Source organism: Venturia canescens, chromosome 10 (assembly GCF_019457755.1).
Source record: "Venturia canescens isolate UGA chromosome 10, ASM1945775v1, whole genome shotgun sequence".
Taxonomy (NCBI): domain Eukaryota; kingdom Metazoa; phylum Arthropoda; class Insecta; order Hymenoptera; family Ichneumonidae; genus Venturia; species Venturia canescens.
Window position 1 is genome coordinate 10,160,851 of NC_057430.1, and position 23,101 is coordinate 10,183,951.

Consider the following 23,101-nt stretch of genomic DNA (forward strand, 5'->3'; position numbering starts at 1 on the left):
GCGGAGCGTGTGCAAGCGATAACCATTCTGGAATACTTAAGTCGCGCAGGAGACGAGAGCACGCACGGCCCACACACACACACACACACGCGCGCGCGCGCGCGCGCGCGCGGGCATGGGAAGGAGTATTTTGAAAAGTCATGAATATGTACACTGAGCGACGAGTTTCGTAGAGAAGGCGTTAATCTATAAATCAATTCCGACCGAACGATTGTATCAACGATGTGAAACGTGCGTGATGCTCTTCTTGAACTCGTTCTTTGCCCCCCGAGCCCCCCAGCAGCAGAGAGCCGATAAATTCATCAGGTTCATAAGCGAATCCACTTTGATTCAGCGAATAAAAAAGCCAGATGATTGGATATAAAAAACACTGATTTGACTACTCCTTAGGAGTTTAATCATCAACGTTTCATTCGACGCTTCGATGCTCCCTTCGGCTCGAGCCGTAGTACAAAAAGGACGGGTATTGCGGAGGGTTGAAACGGGAGGACTGGTAGGAGCGTTTTCGCATTATCCTTATTCTCGTTTTTCTCGTTCGGGTAGTTCGTTACGGTCTGCTGAATTCTCGCACGTTTTTTCCTTTCCTTTTTTTTCTACATACGCAATTTGTGCATACACTTTTCATGTGTTTAGTGACACAGGTACGGGGATGCGTCTGCGGGAAAATGGGAGCGAAGCAGAAGGGCGTAACGGGCGAATCTTAACCTTCCCGAAATTCTGATCTGGCTCCCACCCCTGCTGCTACGTGCTCGATGATCACACGCGGCTGTGCGTGGTCTCGCGTGCTCGCAAAACCGACCGATTCGCGTGCACCGGAAAGATGCACCGAGAATTCGAGATACGGGGAATAAGAGACGGGACGCAGGAGCGAGGGGCGGGAGGGAAAAATCAGGAAAGCGGAGCACGAGCTCGACGAGGCGCGAGAGAAAAAAAATGGAGAATGGAAGAGCCCTGAAAAAACGAAAGTGAGAGAAAAGATATAAAAAACGTGAAGACGAAACCGGGAGCCATCAGAAATCGTCACGCGCGCATGGACACACACTCGCATACGTGTGTGTACTCTGACTTCTTCACTCTTTATTTTGCCCCAGGAGAGCAAACGTGTGGACGCCCCTGTCGTTTAATAAGAAAAGAAGACGAGCTTGCGAAGCCCCACGAGCTCGTTACGTTCCACTTCCTACACCCCACAGTCGCTCACGACGATGGGAACGATCTCTGTGAATACTCATACATACGTGCCTCACGCATACACATGCCCATACTTACGATGCTGAAATACCGCCTTTCCGACGATGAAAAAAGGGACAGAAACTCTCTACAGACGTGAACATCTCCACGAGTGAGGCAAACGAGATGCTTTAGTGACTTATTGGCCCCGTTCATTATCGTTCATGTACAGATTATTTTAGGTCCTCAAATGCTTTTTTTATTCCTGACCCCTCCATTGAGCAGCACCAGTTCTTATCCAGAAGAATGGTTGACTAGCATTTTCTAGATAAATTTAGGAATGATTTCCATTAGCTGTTCATTTTCGTATTGAAAAGGTTATACCAAAACAAATGTAGGCTTCGAGATAGCACTGGGATGTTCTCACCATCAAGAATTTGTTTCGCTCGTCAAAAAACAATGGCCGAGGGTGGTCCACGGATTTGGGACACGAGGCTGCCGGGTGCTTTCCGAGACGAATTTCACCATGTCACAGCTCTCGTCTTCCTCGCGGACGCTGAGAGGCAGTGAGAAACGAGCGTACGCGAGATAATCCTCGGAATTTCGAGTACAAGGGCTCGAACAGCCAGGAGGAAAGTGTTCGAGAAAGGCTAAGAGGGGAAACGATTCTACCGTGATGGAAGGAAAAGGTTGGGTCACTGAAAACGTTTTTTTTCGTAGCAGAGCTTTCCTCTGTGATCATGTGGATTCTCAACTCATTCTCATTCCTTCGTATACTCCTGCGTCATCCATTGTCACTGGCTGACTGAAACATGCCATTTTACCGATTCGTACAGAATTGTTGGAGGCTAGTTGATCGAATTTTTTCAAATGCAGCATTTTGGATTTGCTTCGCAGTTTATTTGGCAAACATACATATGCAATGATTTCGTCGAATTGCCAAGTAGCAATGCGCTATCTTTAATTGGGATTTCGTCTGTCAGCCCTCGACAGCGAGACTCGATGATTTTCATTCACAAAGAAAAAGTAACGATTCTCTTTCTTCCGGTTCATTTGTTCGTGGCGAAGATGCCTGTCCGGCAATTTACCTCGTTAAAAACCGCGCGAAAGTGTATAGCTGTATGTTGTTCTCTTCTCTCCTTTGCGTCTTGAGCCACAATTCAACGGAAGTATGAATAAAAGATGCACTACCAACATTTCTACCACGATAAAATATATCTCGAATCGGACAAAAAGGAGAAAAAAGGGGATATTCTGGTAACCGAGAGAGAAATGTTCATTACGTGAAACTGTGGAATTTTCTGGCATTCATTCTTACAGTACGAGATGCTTTTTGCAAAGGTTCTCGTAAATATGATTTTATCGAGGATCATTAAGTGCACAGGACTTCGGGTGACTTCGTGTTCGTGGGCTGAATCCCGAAAATCTCAGACGTAAAGCCACGTAGTTGAGGTTCCTTGTGATCGAAAAGTGTGTTCTTTAAGACGCGTGACGAGAGCACGAGTTCGAACGAGAAGTTCGAGGTGGAGGAATAAAAAGTTCAAAAAAAAAAAAAAAGGAAAAGGAATTCGAGAAGGAAAAGAAAACGACAAGAGTTCACCCTCCCATTACCCGATGACGAGAAATACTCGTCGAGCCAGGAACCAAGTCAAATGAGTCACATGGTCACCCGAAAAACTGCTTCAACCAGAAAGAGACATGCCTCTGAATGAAACGAGAGGGAAGCCTCCTCCTCTCTCGTTAAACCCGACAGAAGTCACTGAGCAGGCCCTCGTCATCTTTTCTTTTCGGGTTTTGTCCTCCGCACTCCTTTTTCTTTCTTCTCTTCTCTTTCCTTATCGCTTTAACTGCAAGTTCTTCGTAAAGGAAAAATGAGAGAATGAGAATGAAAGACTCGTCGAGCATCCAGCTGCTTCCTCAAGGCACCCTCTGCTCTTTCATCCTCATGATCTTGTCATGATACCGAATCAACGTCGAATTACGAGGACAAAAGAAAAGAATAAACTGATTCAACAACATTCATTTCAATTATTTCTTTCTTTCGTTCCATTCAATCTTCAAACTTGATTGGTAGAGAGCTCATTACGACTTCGATAATTGCGTTCGAAACATTCGACATTCACTTATAATGAATGGACGATCCGAAATGCAGAAGTAAATTAATTGACTCTTAATGTTGCAAGTGTACCGAGTTGTATGGAATCAAACAACACCATTGATGAAGTGTTGAATCACAATAAACATACTAGGAAATAAGTCAAATAATTTTTTCTCTTATATAACCACCTTAATGGTTAGTTCCCTAGAAGCACCGTTCAGTGAGGGTACGATTGATCCTCTCGTTGAGATTCACTTGGTTCAATTGCAATGGAACGCCCTCCACCTCATTCTTATAGGATCGTACAGACTATATGTTTACCACAGTAATAAATTTCGCGTCAGATTTACGCACCAGGAGGGTAAGAAAAGTGTGTGGTGTAACGCTGGGAAAACTCGTGGTCTCGAGCCACAAGCATAAAATTCACCCGCGGATTGCATTGCTCCTTTATCGAGAGGGTTGGTAAACAAGTTAAACCAGATTAGACTCTTTGGCCATATAAACCGTTCGCAGTACGGGGTAAATAGCAAGAGGGTAAGGAAAAGCACCTCTTCCTGTGCGCGAGCGCAAGCTAAAAGCAAAACAGACACTATGAGCGTTTGGTAAGTGAAGCGGGCTGGAAAAAAAGGAGAAATAAAAAGAAATGTACATGGAAAAGCTTGGCGAGTGAGCGGAAGATGGGAATAGTCCGTCGGGTATAGGGGGTGTCCTGCAATCGGATACCATTAAAACTTGTCATTGGAGTAAAGGAAAGATTTTGAGCTACAATGCATCCAGCTTCATCATCATCCATCGCAGTGGTGATTTGAAAAAATTTTTGCAAACGATACCATCGTCAAGATTAGTGCACCAAGTGACTGCATTTATTTTCCGTCTTCGAATTCGATTTCAGGACACCTTGTATCCGCGCTGTATCTTTCAAGCACAAAGTAAGATAGGAAATGAAATAAGGCGTGGGAAAAAAAGGAGGAAAGAGTATTTCTGCCATTGCGCTTCATCTTCTCGAGTGGCGTCGTTACTTGCTTTCGCTGGTTGCAAAAGCACCAGCAGACGTCTCGGCACGAGTCTTCTTTCCAGTACTCTCCCCGACCTCACTCCGTAGCGCGAGCAGTTCTAGATCTTGTAAACATCCCCCTTATGCCAGCCGAGTGAGCTAGTGAACGAGAAATCTTTTCCTCTGGCTTATCTATATCTCGCGAAATGGTACATGGTGATTGGCTCTTTCCTATCGGAGAGCACAAACAACCGAGCTCGTATATTCTGATCTTAATTCTAGTGGTTAACAAAGTGTTTGATAGTGAAACAATGACAAGAGCCTAATTGTAGGTTGCCTGTCAATGAGCAAATGATTAGCCTTGAAATAATTATGCTAACGCATTAAACGTGAAAGCCACTGTACGAGTTTATATGGATTATAGAGGCCATACATGATCGATATTCCAGAGAGCGGACCTCGGGCACCCCTTGGATCGTTCCAGACATGACCTGGCTGCTCCGTCTAAAGGGATATTGCATTTGCAGCATGCACGGTTTACATACACGGTCTCAGGCTTCTCTTGGAGTTCACGTTGTTGCGGCTGGAACTAGGAGGGCGAGGAGTTTCGAAGGCCGTCGTGGCGAAGGGTTCGAAACGTTAGCGTTATAAGGGAAGGAAACGAGGAAGCCAGCACGCGAGGGCAATATTGCAACGAAGGGCAATACGAGACTCGACTGCATGGCATCCGTTTCAACTATCTATGTATAAGACAACCAGTAGTAGGGTTCGCATGATAAAATTGACTGGCTCTGTACAATATGAAGGAGTAGAATAGGTAGCAGTCATTGTAGCACAGGATCAACTTGACCGGGTGGATTCGATATTCACAGAGTCGAAACGTAGTAACGCACATTCAGAGCGTGCCATACCTCTCCAGACGTCACGGCGTCGCGGCGCCTTAGAATTCACCCGAGTCCGTTACACATCAGGGCTAATCGATCGTGACCTGCTGCAACGCGCCAGGTCGGTCTCGACTAGAGCTACGTCTACGACGCTCCCTGATATTACGCTGTGTAGGTCGTCTCGCCGTCGCCTAAGTGGACTATTATATAACTTGCGCCTTGCCGTCCTAACTTGGTATCGTAAACTTGGCGAACTGTCTCAGATATTCCGTAGATAGATATGCACTGCAGCCGTGTATTGTAATGTATATTAGGTGGGTAATAAGGGTGTAATCGGGCTCAAACTTTGGTTAAGGTTGAAGGAAGTACTTGAACGAGATTCGAATCTAGAAATGGCAAATGGGCAACTTGAAACTCTCTACAATCACATTAACATTCCTGCAAAATTTTCATGACTCTTCTTGAAGTTGAGATATTAATGAATCGCATGGATAAACTGCGAAATTGATGCTACAGACAAGTAAACAACGATGAAGGTGATTATTAGTTAGTAGTGCTGTTTACTTTGCTTCGTACATGTCGTAAGTTATGCTCGAATATCGCACTCATAAAATAAAGAGTATATAAATTAAGCGCTTCAGCGTAAATGCATCGATGGCAAAATATCGACGTTTTCGAACGAGCGCATCGACCCACGGTGCCAACATCGAAACTTCCAGAAGGAAATTGAGGCTTTGATTGGTCTCGAGGCAATAAAACCTCGAATTTGTAACTTCTTAAATAAACTTATTGCGTTAACTTGTTGTAAAAGTATCGAGTTGAAGTTCAGCTCTTTTTGGCCTTAATCCCTTAAATACTTCGCCGACACAACAGTAGCTTCGAATGTGATCAAGGGAGGGAAGGAGGGAGAGAGCTGCATCGTAGTTCGTGTTTGGCAGATGATAAGGGGCTAATCAAAGTAGAAATTCGCCTACAAGAAATCTTACAGTATACCAGAAAAGCCAAACAGATGGCCCGGGGAATCGCGCGCTCGGTATCGATCGAGAAAGTAGATTACTCCAGTTGGATAACCGATGAGACGATTAGCATTTATCGAGGATTTACAGGATAGTCTATAATATTCTAGAAATACATTATCGTATCTGCATTTCGCTGAATTTTTCTTAGGTAACAGAATTGGGTAACAAGAGCTGGGAAAAAGAATTTTTTGTCAAGCGAACAAGCCAACTCATATCGGGAATAACTGAAACTCTTCGGGGTTCCTCTTATTCTGTTCTGCTCCACGATTTAGTAGACCCTCGATCGCCCTCGATTGAGAAAAGTCAGAGGACTTTGGAATATGGCCAAAGCTTATCTTCGACATCCTGTGCTTCGCAGTTAACATATCAAACGATCTTTTCTTAGCTTCTAGGGGAAATGAATGTTTGACAGTTACCCTCGAATCGGGAGCTTCACCGCCATATCCCTGTGAGAGCCGATTCTTTCTTGCTGCTAGAAGACTCTAATCCTCAATCGAACATTTCTCTGCCGCTACGATGAACCGACTCAACCGACTCCGATCCAAGTGCCAGTTTAAATAACACTACACGCCACGCACTGTTGTGAATCCACTATAAGAACGTTTCGAGAAAAATTAGGTGGAGCGCAACGAAAAAATATGACATACAAAAGAAGTCTCTTATTCAGGATTGTAGGTCTGTCGAAACTGTTGCTTGGTGCTTCTGCAAAACTAGCTCAACTTTAGTGAATGAGCACCGTTACGTCGCTTATATTCCGTCGACGGCTGCGTCTCGTTTCCATTTCAGCGAGCGATTGTCTTGTCTCTACGCTATTCTAGTTCCTACTACTTGGGGTCTTTGGAATCCCTAGTTTTGTCGATCTCTCTCAATCTATCTGCATACTGTTCTCTTCCAGCTACACATCAAATGATGCGGCAATGTTATGGCTACATGAAGCTCCATCGATGAGATGGCTTCCAACTGTTCCAGGAGCTCAATACACTGAGAATCGTAGTATATGTCAGTTGCGCGTTCATATATGGCCTGGCAGTAGTGTGCGTACCCCAACTCTACATACCTATCGGGAACAATGCTTCGCGATTCAGAAACGTTGGTACATACTAGACTCGAACCCTCCACTGCATACACCCGCGTCTCGTTGCCTACAGCCTTCCCGACCCAGCAATATTCGTTCCGACTGCTGCTGCTGGTGAGGCCCGGAGGCACCTCAACGTCTACCATGAATGACGAGCATCCGAGCGAATGGGACCAATCAGTCTGATTGGCCAACTGGGTATTTACATTTCTGCGGGCGCGTGTACAAGTCCACCGAGCGAAAAGGGCTTTATGTGTGCTTTCTCTCTCTCTCTCTCGCTCTCTCCTATACGCCGCTTTACACATATCGAAGTACTTTGTGAGTGTTAACAGGTGCGCTATATAATCTGTGCCTGTTGGTGTGTTCATTCTATCCTTGTATCAGTCCACCACCCTCTGGATTGAGGTGGTTCCACCTCACAGAGGCTTACTGCAGTTTTGGCTGCAGATTCTCTCTGACAGATATCGCACTAAGCCGATCAGTTTTATGACGCATACATGCTGGGTGTGCAAGTGTTATGCCATGGAACAGCTACTGCTGTACAACCGAGAACGCAATGAACACAATGACAACGAAAGGTTGGCTTTTGCCCGGTCCTGAACGTCTCCAGCGCACCAGGTGGGTTTATCCCCAATGAACTTGTGGAAATCAATCCTCTCACCCTGCTAGATTGAGTACAGACGATAGTGGCTGTTGCAACTGCGGCGACGAACAGAAGGATGAAGGGGACGAAAAGGATGACGTCCAAGGGTTTGATTAACGGCTATTCGCTGACATAACGAGAGCTCGTGGGGGCGATAAAGGATTCTGGTGTTGAATTATGGATACCGTTCATTCAATGATATTTAGGCTTCTCAAGTGATTTGTTATTTTGACACGATGAATTCTTTTCAAGCAGCTTTCGTGTTCTGATAAAAAAGACTTTTCAACACTACTAAGGGTCGTATTTCTACTGCACGTTTCACGACCAAAAAAAATGATTTACCTCCAGTTTATAGAAGTCATCAAACTCATCAAGAATATGTAAACACAGATATTTCGTAATTTTGATTTGAAATACATTGTTGAACAGATACGTTCGAGATAAGCACACATGATACATTTGAAACGGTTACTTCAAGTATTGATCTCCAAACTTTATTCCGGAATTTTCGATTTTCGAGCTTCTCATAGAATATCTTCGAAAGGTAATGTAGCGAGGGATCGTGGGAAGAAAGCCCGGGCGGAATAAGATCGAGAGAAATGCGAGGCTCTAAACGCCAGCGCACCAGGTGGTCTTAGTTCGGGATGGTCTCGAATCAATCCTGATTCAAAGGAGAGTGTTGCGGGGTGCTACTCTCGCTTCGTTGCTTTCCCCGCGAGAGTAATGTTCAGAAGGTTCGGGAGCCGAAGAAATAAGAGAGAAAACGGGAAACGGTGGGTCATCGCTCCGGTACTTCCGTGCCGACTCTACCAACGTTTACCGGAAGTCGTTTCCTCACCTCTTCTTTCTTCGAGCGAGCACACACACGAACAGACACACAAAGAAACTGATGGGACTGAGAAGTCGGGGTTTAGGTAAGATCAAAAAGCTACATGAGATAGCGCACTTTTTTCACTCACGACTTTCGGCACCACGAGCTACCGGCTGTAGGTATACACCACTTTGAACTTGTGTGGGATGCATATAATATACGGACCAACATATAAACCTTCACCTAAAGCATATATTTGTGCCGTATATAACTATGTATGCTTGCGGCAGTTCCTCCAGGGCCCCGTCTGGAAACAATCTACTCTGGTGCCTCCGCTCGCGCTGCCCTTTCCTCCTCTCTCAGCCTCCGCGGTGGAATAAGACGAACGCGTGCTTCCCCGAAATTACTTTGAATAAATTATTCCCCACAAATTACAATGGTGCGTAGACACGTTCTGGTGCTGTGTGCGAAACGCTTCACACAGTTGCCTTGAAAGCTTTCCATTCCGCGTGTCTCGCTCGAGCTGGAGATTCCCGATGGAGTGTACGCGCCCGGGAGAGAGGTGAGAAAATTAATGCGTCCGTCTCTCTTTCATCTCGTGGCCCGTTCTGCTGCTCCTCGAAGGCCATTCCCCGACGGCGCACACACGTCATGCTTTAAATCCAAACGTTAGACACGTGAACTCTCTGAAACGAGCGCGACTCTCGCAACCCTCAAGGAAACGAGCGAGAACTCTTCGACTGCTATGTATGAACACTGTCGGAGCAATCCTCCTCCCTTCGCACGCTCTGTTTAAGGGTTAATTGCATTTTTATCGCCGACAGGCCCGACCGGTTCGATAGGTATTTTCTATCCCTTTTTCTCTCTGTCCTTTTTCACTTTATCTCTCTCACCCTTCCTCAATGCCATCCTTTTTTCTTCCTTCATGTGCCGGCAATGGTTTTTTCGACAAACATCGACGACGACGCGCGGTTATATTAGTTGCCTCGAGCGAATCGACGCCTCGGCAAAGAAATTGCTCGCACTGCGTCTTCATTAAATACTGGATTTGTATTCAAAGTCTTTCTCTCTCTCTCTCCCTTTCGCTCTACCTGGATATACGACTCGATATATATATATGAATAGCTTACGAATGCATAAAATACGCGAACGCAAAAGTGAAATAACTCCCGGACACTTCGAGCGGTGCTTACGGGAGTAAAATAATGGCTTGTATGGGCGTTTCTTCGTTATATCCGCGATAACTAACGGTAATATAAGTGTGCTAAAGCAGAGGCTTCATTGAAAAAGTCAGCTGAACCTATGCATTATTTTTATGTATATTAGAAACCTAAACAAAACCAAGAAGTAGGCTTTAAATTCACGCGAGGACTGGTCAAGAAAAAATTATTTCTTCAGTAAAATAACCGTTGATGGGTGTTGCTGTTTTGATGTTTCAATAAAGGGAAACTCGACTTCACGAAAAAAGATGTTACGAATACTCTCATCCTTGTGGAAATTAAGAGTCAGCTCAAAGAACTGCAGCACTTTAAAGGCGAATAATCTGCTAGAAATAAGTCAAGACCTAAGCTAGAATAAGAGTTCAGTTCATGAAACAGCTTTCTAGTACATTTAAAGATCACCTTAAAACATTCATGAGATTTCAATGTCTAGGTTTTCCAACGATTTTTTTCGTTTTCGTCACCAGTTTTGATTCTTTTCCAAAAAGAAGCAACTTCCAAATGCTATAATTAAATGAAAAAGCGTTTACGCTCGAGTTTAAAATTATCTTTAGAGTTTTCATTTTATATTGGAGAAAATTACTTTTCTATTTTCGTCCAACACTCCAATTTCCTTAATTGACAACTTTCCTGTGACTGGAAGAACGTAAAGGGCGTTAAGGTCGAGTTGAATCCTCAGGAAAAACGAAACCCTGGAAAGGGATACCCCGGAGCTTTTTTCTTCCGGACACCCAACTCTCGTTCGGTCCCTTCAGATATTTCCCTGGTCCTTTTAAACTCGTGCCTATATTTTGTGTACACGCCTACTATGTACCGATTATATATCCCGCTGCTCATTATATCAACGCGCACGTGTGGTCCTCATGCCTCGCGCTCAAAATCTCCGCGCGTGCATCCCATTAGCCTTAAGAAATTTTACCGGAAAGTTACGCTATTCGCCTCTTACCCGACATTTCAGTTGACATTCGGAGCAATCACGTGTAAATAATTTGAATTTTTCTCTTGACGTGCATTTCCTTGAAGGGGAATTTTTTCAGTCTTCATTAGAAACGCATCAATGATAAAAATAAAATAGTTCGCTGGACTCTAGATCCAAAATACATCGGAGAACGTTATTTTTATAACTCGATTTCGGCAACGGCGCTCCAAATGTACTCGTTTCGGGATTCCACCGAAAGTCTTGACATTTTTTTTGTTATCTTTTCATTCCTTCCCGAATTTCATGAAAGCTCCAGTTTTTATTTCCGCCTCGAAGATGAGCGAAAAGTTTTATTCAGAGATAATATAGATTCGGCGAGCATCGAACCAGCGGACGGAAGTGCTGTCAGTGTACTTGTCCCAAGACTCTTTCAATCTGTTGACAGATTTTTTTAACATAATAGCTTCTGTCAAAGTGAACGTTACAAGGCTGAATATCTGCATAGATTTCAAGGCAGTAGAAATTTCCATGAAACACATTTAAATTGAGGAACAGTTGGTTTCTGTCTGGGTCAGAATGACCCACGCGTAGTGCTCTGACGTTGATTGAGAAAATGAAGGCAATGGAAGATCAATCGGGATTGTTCCATTCTGAAACTCGAAAAGTCAACAGCATATTATTTTACATCGCTGAATAGAAAGCGCATTCGAATAAAATTTGTCGAGTTCCAATTTCAAAGTGTCGGTATCCCTTACCAAAAATACGACAGCAGTAACAACACATCCGCAGACTTCCTTTTCCCCGAGCACTCTTTTTCTCCCTTGCTCCCTTGAGATCTTCCGAGATCCCTTGAATTTTAGTGCGGCAATATAACTGCCTGCTTCTGCTACTCTCGTTCTCGTTGTTCAGTCTTTAACTTGGGTATATAATCTTCTCGTTTTCTTTCGGCCTTTCGAAACAGCCGCGCTCTACCGACGTGTTGGAAGAGTATAATTATTATTAGTCGACGCGAGCAGCTATTGCTTCTTTTATTTTTCACTTTTTTTATTCCTTATTTCTCTTTCTCTCTCTTTCTCTCTCTGTCTATAGATTCTTAACGTGTCTCGAGGCACGCCATTTTCGAAGACACGCTATCCCGTGTATCAGCCCTTGTATATTCGGTCCGGAGAAGTGTAACGGGTTTTCGGCCCTTAATCATGTTTCGACAGTCTCTTTCGCGACTACGTTTCATTGTATCATCCAGATACACTTTCAACTCGCCTGCAGAAGAAAGCGAAGCCAAGATAGCAGTTGTACACAGAGTTCGAGAAGTAATTTTGTTCGAGAAGTATGTGCATTCGTTACTCGCAAATATTTGACGAATTAATCTGTACTTTGCAATGAAAACTTCGATAAATATACGCCAATAGCTACAGTTATCTCGATGCACGAATGAGTTCGATGAAAAATGTTTGTAATTAATTTTCGATACTCATTAAAAGACTTGCAGAAATACACTTTCTTCTTATTTTTCATAAATATACTTGTATGCTTTTTGAACTCGCAACTTTTCGTCAGAGATGATAGTGAAAAAATATTATGTCCATTCCGCATGAATGAAGCATCTCGCCAGGGGCTGTCTGGCGGTATCCTTTTATGTGTTCAAACAAAAAAGTACGCATATAGTCGGCCTAATAGTATATAAGCCCCTTCGAACGGGGTAAACAAAAAGATCGAGGAAAGAGTGAAGAGAGGGAAAGAAGTAAAACGTGGTATTTGCGAACAATGAGACGAGGAGAAAAAGAAGGGAGATGCGGGCGCAGCAGCATCAATGGTACAAAACGAATGTAAAAACGCAAACCGGCCACCCGAGTATATATAGCTCTGGTTTTCAGCGAGGAAATGCACAAAGAAGCAGAGAGACAGAGAACCGGTTCGAGGTATATGGCTCAGTCGCGTGCCCCTGATAATTAGCCCGACGACAGAATTCACCCCGCTTATGCTTGCTTCGCCTATTCTCGCCTCAGTCTCGCGAAATAAAAAATCTACCACCTCATAAAAAAAGAAGGCTACCGAGGAGGAACGAGTATAAAAAAACTGCGCTTGAAGGTCATAAATCCCATGAGAAAGGGGGGAAAAGTTGTCCTCCGGAGGATCGCTACACGAGTGACAAATTGTAGTTTCAAAGAAAGTTTTTACTAGCCTCATTTTTCAAAAGAAAACTATGAGAACTTGTTACAGTGATAAGGGCTTTTAAGAGATCATCATTCAGGCATTAGGTTCGAAGATTTATGAGTGAAAATTGGATGCACCAGTCGTGCCTTGTTTTTCCGTTCTAAAGAACTTCGAGTGGTTGAAAAAAAAAGTTTGAATCCTCTGTTCTTTATCATTTTCGTTCTACGGTTAAATCCCTCAAATCTGAATGGTTAGCCATCAACGATGCACGCAGTCTGACTTGACGTTTCGACGTTAGTCTCGGCTTGTGACAATCGTCACGAGACGCGTGTCCGAGGGAGCGAAAAGAAAAAAGAGAAAAAGTAAAATGTCGGCGGAACTGCCGTGCGGGAGTAAAACGGGGGCGACAAAGCCTTCCTGTTCGGTTTCGCCACGGGGTATCCGAGTGTCCGCCTCACTGTCCGACGTATATGCACGTGGATATAATTTATGACGTTCTCTCGTTTGTGGCACGACGAAAACCAGACGCATGCACCGCTGTCCTTCACTAATCCCAGGACAACACGATTTTACGATGATTTTTTTAGTACGATCCTCATTGTCAATGAAATACGTGAAACACCATCTTTTTCATTTCTTTTTCACCAATTATCCTCGTTTGAGAATGGTCGTTTCACTTCGAAAGTAATTTCCTTGCATTTCGACAATACTAATTGCTTTTCCTTCATTTTTACGAAAATTCTACGATATTCTGTTTCAAAAGAGTTGGTTGAAAATTCAATATTCGTAATCATTATTTCATTATTTTTTTGTATACGAACATATATGTAAAAACTGTACTGATAATTACGTATTTTTATGAGACATGCATGACTCAACAATTAACTTTAATTGTACGGAACAAGGTGCTCAAGTTTTGACTCTGACGCATCGTTCAGAGACCCGGCATTATGTAAGCAAGATTATCAAGCATTTTCGCGAGTGTTTCCGGATCGGCACCGTTCGTCTCGGGTACTTGCTGTGTCAGACAGAGCAATGGTCCCAGAACGCACAAGAGAGAATCAAGAAGAACTGAGAGACTTCCGGAAATGGCAATTTTGCCATTATGTTCAGCTAATAGTCCTCCAATAAGAGTGAGACTCTCACCGAGCAGCGTCAAGTGAGCAGCAACATCAATGGGATCTGTACCAACCGCTCTCAATTGCTCTTCAATCATAATGGATTTGTCCTTTAGATTTGAGCGACTTGAATTTTTCTCAGAACTTCTTGCATCCTGTTGTATCAATTTTTTCTCAACAGAAGCCTTTTTTTCTTTGGAATCTGTAATACATTGAAATTGATCCAACGCGTGAATTCAGTTTTAGGATTTCAAGAACTTTCTATACCAACAAATTTGTTTGTTGCCAAAGCGAATGGCTGCTTGCCCTTACGAATTTGATTGATAAACTTATTACTGGTAACCGGAGCTGGCATCTTCCAGGCAGATTCATTCGGAGCTGTAATATTCGAACTTGTGTTGAAAATTAAACGTTTTGCCCTCCTTCGCCAATTGCACTTCTCTAAGTTTGACACCGTCGCCCAGAGTTCTCCCAATCGTTTTGATATTGTAGCAAAATCTAATGAACATTGAAAATTTTTCATTCCCATAAGAGCGTGGTGTTACAACTGAAAGATTCTCTGTCGCTATGGTCATTGTCGATAAGTTTTTTTCATCATCTTACCCATGTCAGGATACTGTGCTACCAATTTTTGCCTAATATCTTTGGCCCACAACATGTACGCAGTAAATCTTGCTTTCTGAAAATCAATTGGAAGTATCAAAGGAAGTGGAGAATTTTCTTAATGACCTAATAATTTGTTTTAAAGTCCGAATACTTACTCCTTTATCTTTGCGTTGCAACTTTACACCGCTCACTATTTTACCCCCTTTCAAAACAATTTTTTTTTTATTTTTCTCCTGCATGTAAAGACTATTTGCTTGAGTGGGAATTTCTTCGGCAGCAGATTGCAAATTAACAAACCCAATGTGCTTTCTATCGCTTTCCACAGTTTGGTCATTGCCATTTTCACTCGCGGATGAAGTGATTGAACTATCTTCTTTGTCGGGACCAGCACCGTCCTCGGAACCTAAATCAGATGATTGGCTTTCTGCGGAAGATGATTCGGTCTCCGCTTCAGTCTTGACATTATCAGAAACACATTTCTTTTTGTTCATTGGTGTATATTTTAGGATGGACTGGGCATGGTGAGCTCTTTGTTTCTTTTTCTTGTCAGACTCATCTTCCAAAGATCCAAAGCCTGTAAGCTTTGACGATTTCTTTCTAAGTCTACCGCTACGCGATATCCCTGTTACTTCTAAATCTGCAATATACGGTTGGAGAAATCAGAAAAACTGTCAATCCAAATAAATAGAAAATGAATTCAAGTCCTTACACGCGGTTGATCGTTTTTTCTCGAAAATTTTCAGGCTATGTTTACTTCCTGTCAACTACCCAAAAATGATTTAAAAATGTATGAAACTCCCAAGAATGACCGAAATGTTGGTCAACTACTCGAAAACCACTCGCGATTATTGACAAGGACAAAAAATATCTCGAGTCTCGAACTCAGTGAAAAGTTTCTCCCATGAATCGGTCATTGTCGCACGATGAAACCACATTTAAACAAATGTTTTTTATACACGTCATATGAAGACTACATTTTGTAATTAACTGTAGGATTTGAGAGTTGGCTTACCATCGGTTCTTTGGTATTTCGGGGATGCACATGAGTCCATCGTAGTATATAATCTCTTCGAAAACTTTTTGCCCGTTTTTTTTCGGAATATGTCGAGCACTTTCGCCGGTCAGTCGGATCGCCGGATGTACCGCTTTTGACAAAATACGCCGGTAGTCAAATTCAGACTTGAATGTTGGGTTTAAATGACGACAAAAATAGATATTAGAAAAAAATATGAAAGTGGTTATCGAGTTCGTATTTCTTAGCAATTTATTTCATTTTGGAAGCGTATTAATGAACTTCAATGCTATAGAAAAGTGGGGTAAAAAATTGATGGGAATTTTGATCCCGTTTCCGGGAAGGAACGAAAAAAAACAAGACGGGATGTATTTTTTGTGAAACAAAGTTGTATTCTGCTTTAATAGAACTCGTTCCAAGCTGACGGCGGAGCTCAATAGGTTCAAGTTATTCGTTTTCAGTCGAGTGAGAAAACAAGGCGATTGCTACCCGTTAATAAAATTCGAAATATTTCGTGGCTGTTATTATACTCGATGATATTTTTCCCCTTCGATTTTGCTTATCCTTATGCGTAGGCAGGAATCACAATATATAGAGATAAAAGATGAAGAGAGGGTGAGACAGAAAGAGCTGTCGTAGATACACACAATAATAATATTCTTGCGTCGTGCTTTTTTACGATGCTTATCAAATGCAAATCCTACTTTATTGCGATTGGTATTCTTATTAGGTCTTCTTGGCATTTCTGCACACGGCTGGCACGACCCTCTCTCTTTTTCTCTTGGCGAAAAACTATCAAGCCTCCTGGTCCGTTCTTATTCTTTTTCGCCGTGCTCTTTTGCCTCGCTACGCTTTCTTCTCGTAAGAGGATTTATACGAAAGTGGCTTCCGCGTATAACGAGCAGCAGCAGCAGCAGTCGAAGCAACCTTTGGCTGCATCCGTGCGAATTCCTCTCGTTCTTTTCCCCATTTTTTCCTTCTCCGCATTTCTACTTTTTTCCTTCTTCACTCGCCATTTAGATAAGGTGAAACCGAGTGGCAGATTTCATGTCGTCGTTACGGTTTCGATAGCCCTTGAATAGCTGAAGAGGAAAGAGCGAGCGTGCGTCGCTCTCGTCGTCCCATGAAACGAGAATAACAATCCCTGAATATCAAACTCTCCGCTGATCTCACGTGGGTTGAAGCGCAGCACACTGCGAAATGTCCTGGTAAACGTCACGCCACAAAACCTACCCGAGAAACGTATCGATAATTCTGACGATTAACACCGACACTGATTTCTTCGTATCTCCGATCGTTTCATTATTTAGTAACATTTTATTTATCACCCTCAAAAAAAAAAAAAAAAAAACAAAAAAAAAACGTTAAGAACTCTTTAAACTCTATCGAGTGGGAGCAAAACTCGTCGCGAGGATAATGGCTATAAGCCGAACAAAATCGTCTTGTCCTGATAGTTGAATGGATTATGATTTCCACTACTCGTGGCATTTCGAAAGTCCAAGATACACCTGGCCAGATAATAAAAATAATAATAGTCCTGAATCTATAAATATTGTTTGGAAAAAATGCTTGAGGCTTAGGCGACTGTTGGCGTAGCAACAAACTTTCGTGTTATCCATGAAAAAGCAACGATTGATTAAAGCAACCTTAAGGAGGTCACCCCGCGTGGCAGCCGGACTTTTTCGGCTTTTTTCGTCATTTGTTTTTCGCTGAGAAAAAAAATATAGACTTTTGGAATTTGAAAGGTTTATTTATTGGCATTTCAACTCTATAATAGAATTTTCAACTCCGCATGGTTTCTCCATGTGTTTCTCCATCGTTTCCACGATTCCGGGACCTTGATTTATCTGGGATAAAAAAAGCGAAGAGCGTTTTGATTTGTAAAGCAGTGGCTATCGCCTGAACTGAAATAATCCAAAAATACGAAAAATTGAAGGATTTTCGTGCTTTGAAAGGTTATTTAGAATCGAAATGCAGTGTTCCGAAGCGCGAAAATCCTTCGATATTTCATATTTCTGTACGATTTTAATTCAGGTCATAGCCGCTGCTTATTTACAAGTCAAAGTGCTCTTTGGCTTGAAAAACCAAAGAGCATTTCAAACGAAAGTAAAACCAGTGGATTTACTGCCTTTCGATCCAAACACATACGTCAACGTCGCTAATACACACGCTAAGAAGTAAAAAAGCTCTCGTTTCCCAGCCAGACTTTTTGGGACGAATGGCCAATGGGTTATTTCCACGAGGTGAAGAAAGAGTCGTAAACGTTCTTTCGGACGTGGGTGGTACACATGCAATTTGAATAATAGCACAAGTTTCGAGTCAAAGTTTGGCGTCTCGAGCGCCTTCTGGGGGCTCTCTGCGCCCCTTCCTTCGCTTCCCACTTTGAGAAGCGCCCAAGCAGGGTGGCACAAAACGAATAGAAGAACGAGAATAGTCGGACGTCGAGGTCGACAACGACGAGGAACGCGAAAGAATAGTGAAACTTTATCCCGCGGGATATCAATGGCCACTTGTGTCCAACGACTTACAGCTGCAACTGCTCTCATGTTTTGACGGATGTGCGGGAATCGTCCGTCGCTGCAACGGTCCGCTCGCTGCCCTCAGCCTCCCGCGTGAGTTATTTCGGGCCAAACGAGTCTGAAACTTTGAGCTCTTCGTTCCAACTTCTCTTTCCTGGCGATCTGCTATCCTTCAGATTGTAAGAATTCTTTTAAGAACGATTTTTTCAGTTCCACCTCAAACTCAAACCCAAACTCGTTCGCGCCAGTGACACTGGACAGTTAACTGACAAAAATAATGTCACTCCCCCTCCAATCCTGCGACACGGAACTGAGCCAGTAACTCGATTTGGTGCCAGCGGATATTTCAGACACGAATATCCGTTTATATTTTCTCAATAATCAGAAATCAATCGCTACAAAACGAATAACCGAATATCTCGAATATTCTTCCCAAGTTTTATCGGCGAGCCTGTTGCATTTAGCTTTCGTAATAGACTTGAGAGCCGTTGGTGAAGGATACGCTGGAGTCAATGGAGGATATAAACTGGGCTTGATTGGCGGTTCGTAGAGGGACATGTAATCGAGTTATATCCGACTGATTGCAAGAGAGCCTGGATAATAATGCGATAGCGCAGTGACTGAACTCTATCGGAATCAACTATAGTTGTATCGTCATAGGCAATGGATACAAATATAGAGCCAGCGATGAGTGTGTTTCGGCGAGAGGATGCAGCGGGCGTAGGCGAGAGGCAGATTAATTTGAACGAGGGAAAATACCTTTTTGGGTTATTCCGAACGAAATTTGGGTTCTACAGGGCTCTGGTGGTGGAGTACCCGGAACGATGCGGCGGGACCGGGTGAAAGGAAAAGCCCCGAGGCTCTCAGTGAGCGTACAGCAGGGGTTCGCTTCTGCACTTCCGCCGATCCTTTCCAACGCCTCGTCTCTACGGGCGGAAGCTCCAAAATCAAAAGACGATATAGGTCATGCTTGCGGCGAGAAAATTCGCCCTTTTGACGTTACCCACGTGCACGAGCGTGTAATCACCGTTACACACGTATGCGAAGGTATACATAACCGTGTAACAGAAGGGAGCGGATCTCCTATAACCAACCGGGCACATTTCTCTCCGTTCGCGGCTATCAAACCCCGTGGCGTGCCACGAATTCCTCGTATAATTGCATCGCATGGCGCAATGCCAGAGAAAATATCAGTTGCGAACTCAAGACCAACGAGATTAAGTGCAAAGATATGGGAACGAGAATCGGAATAAAATATTGGCTCCCGATGGAAAAAGGGAGATTGGGCGTCGGCGTTTTTTTCAATTATTCTCCGCACCGCCGATCGATATGCAACAATCGTACGTGGCTCATCAATTTTTATAAGCCCATATTTTCCGAAGGGATTGCTACCGCTTATGGAGGGTATGAGAATAGTGTAATGTTCAATAACGCTCATGATTCATAGCGCTTTGAGTTATTGCTAGACTGTGTAACGAGTGAACTGATCGTGCTCTATTCGAAATTCTATATTGGCGCCCAAAATGTCGCGTGTCATGTGGTTCTCCCCGATAATCCACGGACATGCGTATAGTGACCATCGATCAAACGTCGATCTCCCGAAATTTTCGCCTGACTCTTTCTCTTTCGTTCCGGGGATCTCTTCGAAGCAACACCTCCGAAATCGCTCCTCATCATCGAGTCATCTTTCGTGAACTTCGACACAACAACGTCTCTTGGATCTCGGAGTGGCCTCCCGAATCCGATCAATTATTTCGAGCTGTGAGGTTTCCCCGGAACATGAGAAAGAGCCAACGTGGGATATCCCCTCAATTAAAGATAAGCAATATTCATCGTTATAATCTTGTTCGCCAATAATTTCTGTACTGATAATCTCAGATGAGTCTACGTTGCGAGAGAGCTACTGCATTGTGTGTGTGAGTGAACGAGTGGATGAATACCTGAATTCTATCGACAAGCCATTTTGTCTTTTCCTTTCAATATATATCTATATATGTACAGTTACGAGTCCATTTTTATTTCCTCTGTCATGAAAACAAATCGAAACATTACAACTGAGAACAAGCGTTTGGTTGAAACACTTGAAAAAATGTCGATTTAACTTAAATATTTAGTCCCACGACAAAATATTTGTTAAATTTCACAAAATATTTAGATAATGATTCAAATTTATAGCGATTTGGGGTAAAGAAATTGACGATATTTGGGTTGCTCTAACGTCATACTTTGTTGATACGAAAATATTAATTGGTACATCCAGAAACTAGGAATACGTACAAAAAACGTTTTTCGTACTAACAATTAAAGTAAAGAAAATCGACTATTTGATCGGGCAGAAATTTAGTTGGTTGGTTGATAAATAAGCGAATCCTAAATTAAACATAAAATGTACGGAACTTTATTTTGGGGTAGACATTTTTATAGACAATTGATTAGGTTCAAATCAAAATCCGACTATCAAAATTATTTGTTATTTTTCATAAATCTTGTTGGCTAATATAATAAGACATTTCAACAAATTTTGGGTTATATTGAACTGTCCAGTATGATTTGATTTACAAAATATTTGTCATTCTCAACAAAACCGTTTAGATACTTTAGTACTTGATATTCGAATGAATACATCATAAAAGTGTATGTAAATTGAGTAGAAATAAACAAATGGTTTCGAGTTCTTCGAGCAAAAGATTTGGTTTCACTAGTTTAGTTAATTCACATAAATCACAATTTAGTGATTCGGATGAATGAACCTTATTTATAGCAAGCGAATGTTTTAGTTTTTGGTTAAATGAAAGCAACAAAAATATCAACTAGAGACATTTAGTTGTTTTAACGACTTTTTTTCCTCAGTGTACGAGCGTTTGAAAGTTTTGATTCCGTCAAAGGGAAAATGTTGTTATCGCACAAAACATTGGATGAGAATGTCGCAATTTTTCGAACACTGTAATCTTGATCCGGATAAAGAGATTTCGAATCTTCATACTGATCACCGTTTCGTATTGTAACTTCTTTTTTCTGTTATACATTTTCCTTCGCGTATATGTATTTGGCGAAACTCAATCCTTTTCGCAATCGTATCTTTCAGGATTGAATTGGCTTATCTCATTCTTTTGTACATACTTTCTATGTCGTTGTTATGGTGATTTTTATTATTGTATTCTTGCGGGAACGAATGGTCGGTACCCGGCGTCGTTCCCAAATTTGGCGAATCACTCGAGTTGTTTATTATCGAGGATTACAAACTATATTCCCCCTCATCCCTCGACACATACGCATGTACGTAACGACTCGTACGTAAAAATGCACACAAGCGACTTGCGATCTCGTATTACGGAAGCCTGAAGGCTTTGAAGAAACGATATAGGCACGCCCTGCGAAAGTCCTCCCACGTTTCTCTTCTTCCTTTTATTCTGCTTTTATAGCAGCTCCACAAACGAAAATATACGATTCTCCCTTCGCCGTTTTCTCATTCTTACGTCTTCCCCCTTTTCTCAAGATGCGTTCTAATTTTTCTCCTTTCCCTCCGAATGCTTTCTTTACTTGGTGTTTTTTTTCGCGGCCTTCGGAAACCCCGGAGGTGAGAATGACTTCGGGCGAATTGCAGGGAACCGAAAATGCGTACGAACGCTTACCGAAAGCAACATTTCACCTTCCCATACCTTTTATTCTGTCAACAATCGATGTGTACGAAAGCAACTTGAAATGAGCACGAAACGTGCGATTCGACATCGCCGCCCAGCAAAAGCCACACCAGCAAAGGATCCCTTTCGCATGTTTCACACATTGTGATCTCCGATTACTGGACAAGCAAACGGTCAGTCCGCCGAGGAGAAACGAGAGATATATTGGCGCCAATACGCGACTGACGGTTTACTTTTGTCGGGGATATGCAATCACAAAAGGGATACGAAAAGATATTGAGAGAGGTATGGAGAGACAGGAAGAGAGGACACTATTAACGGGATCCACGTGTCATGTGCAAACGAAAGAGCCTAGACAAACATCTGCGAACACCAATCTCATCGCATGCTTCTTTAATGCACACATATATAAATCGATGGATGTATTTGTGCAAATAGCATCATCCATGGGGGATATTTCCGAGCGAGTTTAGGAAGATGCGAGCAAAAGTGTGCTTAGGAGTCATCTAATTTGCGAGCCTTTTGCTCGCAGACATTGAGGCAAGAAAAAAAAAACAAACCGCACAAACATTTCTGCTTCCTGCTGATAATTGAGGGAAATGAAAATCCAGAGAGGCACGTTCGGAAAAGGCTCGCGTAATAATAATCGAAAGCGGTTTCATCTCCAAAGATATATCCGAACAAGAGGTTATCTCGTGTGCTCACGTACACTTTTTAGCCGCGCTAAAACGTCAGTCTGAAGGAAAAAGAGGCGGAAAAAAGGAGAAGATACACGAAATTCTTGAAACGCGAGAATTGCTTCGCACGAGGAGGCGTTACCGTCCGTCACTCTTTCGACCATCGTAAATCCCTTCTTCTTAAACGCGAGCTATAGGTATAATGAAAGTGGACGGCACCTTACAATTAGTACTCCGGCCCGTCTCGTGCCAAAGTAAGCCGTACTCGCACAGTCTTGCTGAAAAGGAGAAACAAAACGGACAAAGAAGGTAAGAATAAGAGAGAAATAAGGAGAGAAAAAAGAAACGGGATAAAAGGAGGAAGCGGAAACTTGCAAGATCCACACTCGACGAGGTGGAACACTCGTAATACGTCGTGTTCTATCGAGTCTCTCCGAGTTCTCTCCACTCTTCGTTCATTCATTTTTATTTTCCCCTTCGCGTCTACAGCTACATACATACAAGTTTGCACACACACGAAGTACGCATGCAGCGGTACCCGAGC

The 23,101-nt window shown here is 42.7% G+C and overlaps 2 protein-coding genes across 3 annotated transcripts in view; both read right to left on the minus strand.

The window, feature by feature from the left end:
- Positions 1-23,101, minus strand: part of LOC122417132 (discoidin domain-containing receptor 2-like) — a 143,216-nt gene that overhangs the window by 46,153 nt on the left and 73,962 nt on the right. The window lies entirely within an intron of this gene.
- Positions 13,776-15,845, minus strand: LOC122417134 (HMG box-containing protein 4-like). Of its 2 annotated transcripts, none has more exons than XM_043430408.1 (5): positions 15,721-15,845; positions 14,864-15,345; positions 14,706-14,781; positions 14,439-14,600; positions 13,776-14,304 (listed from the first exon to the last, which is right to left on the minus strand). In XM_043430408.1, the coding sequence occupies exons 1-5, from the start codon at positions 15,758-15,760 to the stop codon at positions 13,919-13,921; spliced, it is 1,146 nt and encodes a 381-aa protein (XP_043286343.1). In that variant the 5' UTR covers positions 15,761-15,845; the 3' UTR covers positions 13,776-13,918. The 2 variants fall into 2 exon arrangements, with proteins under 2 accessions (XP_043286343.1, XP_043286342.1); XM_043430407.1 differs by having other exon boundaries at positions 14,415-14,600.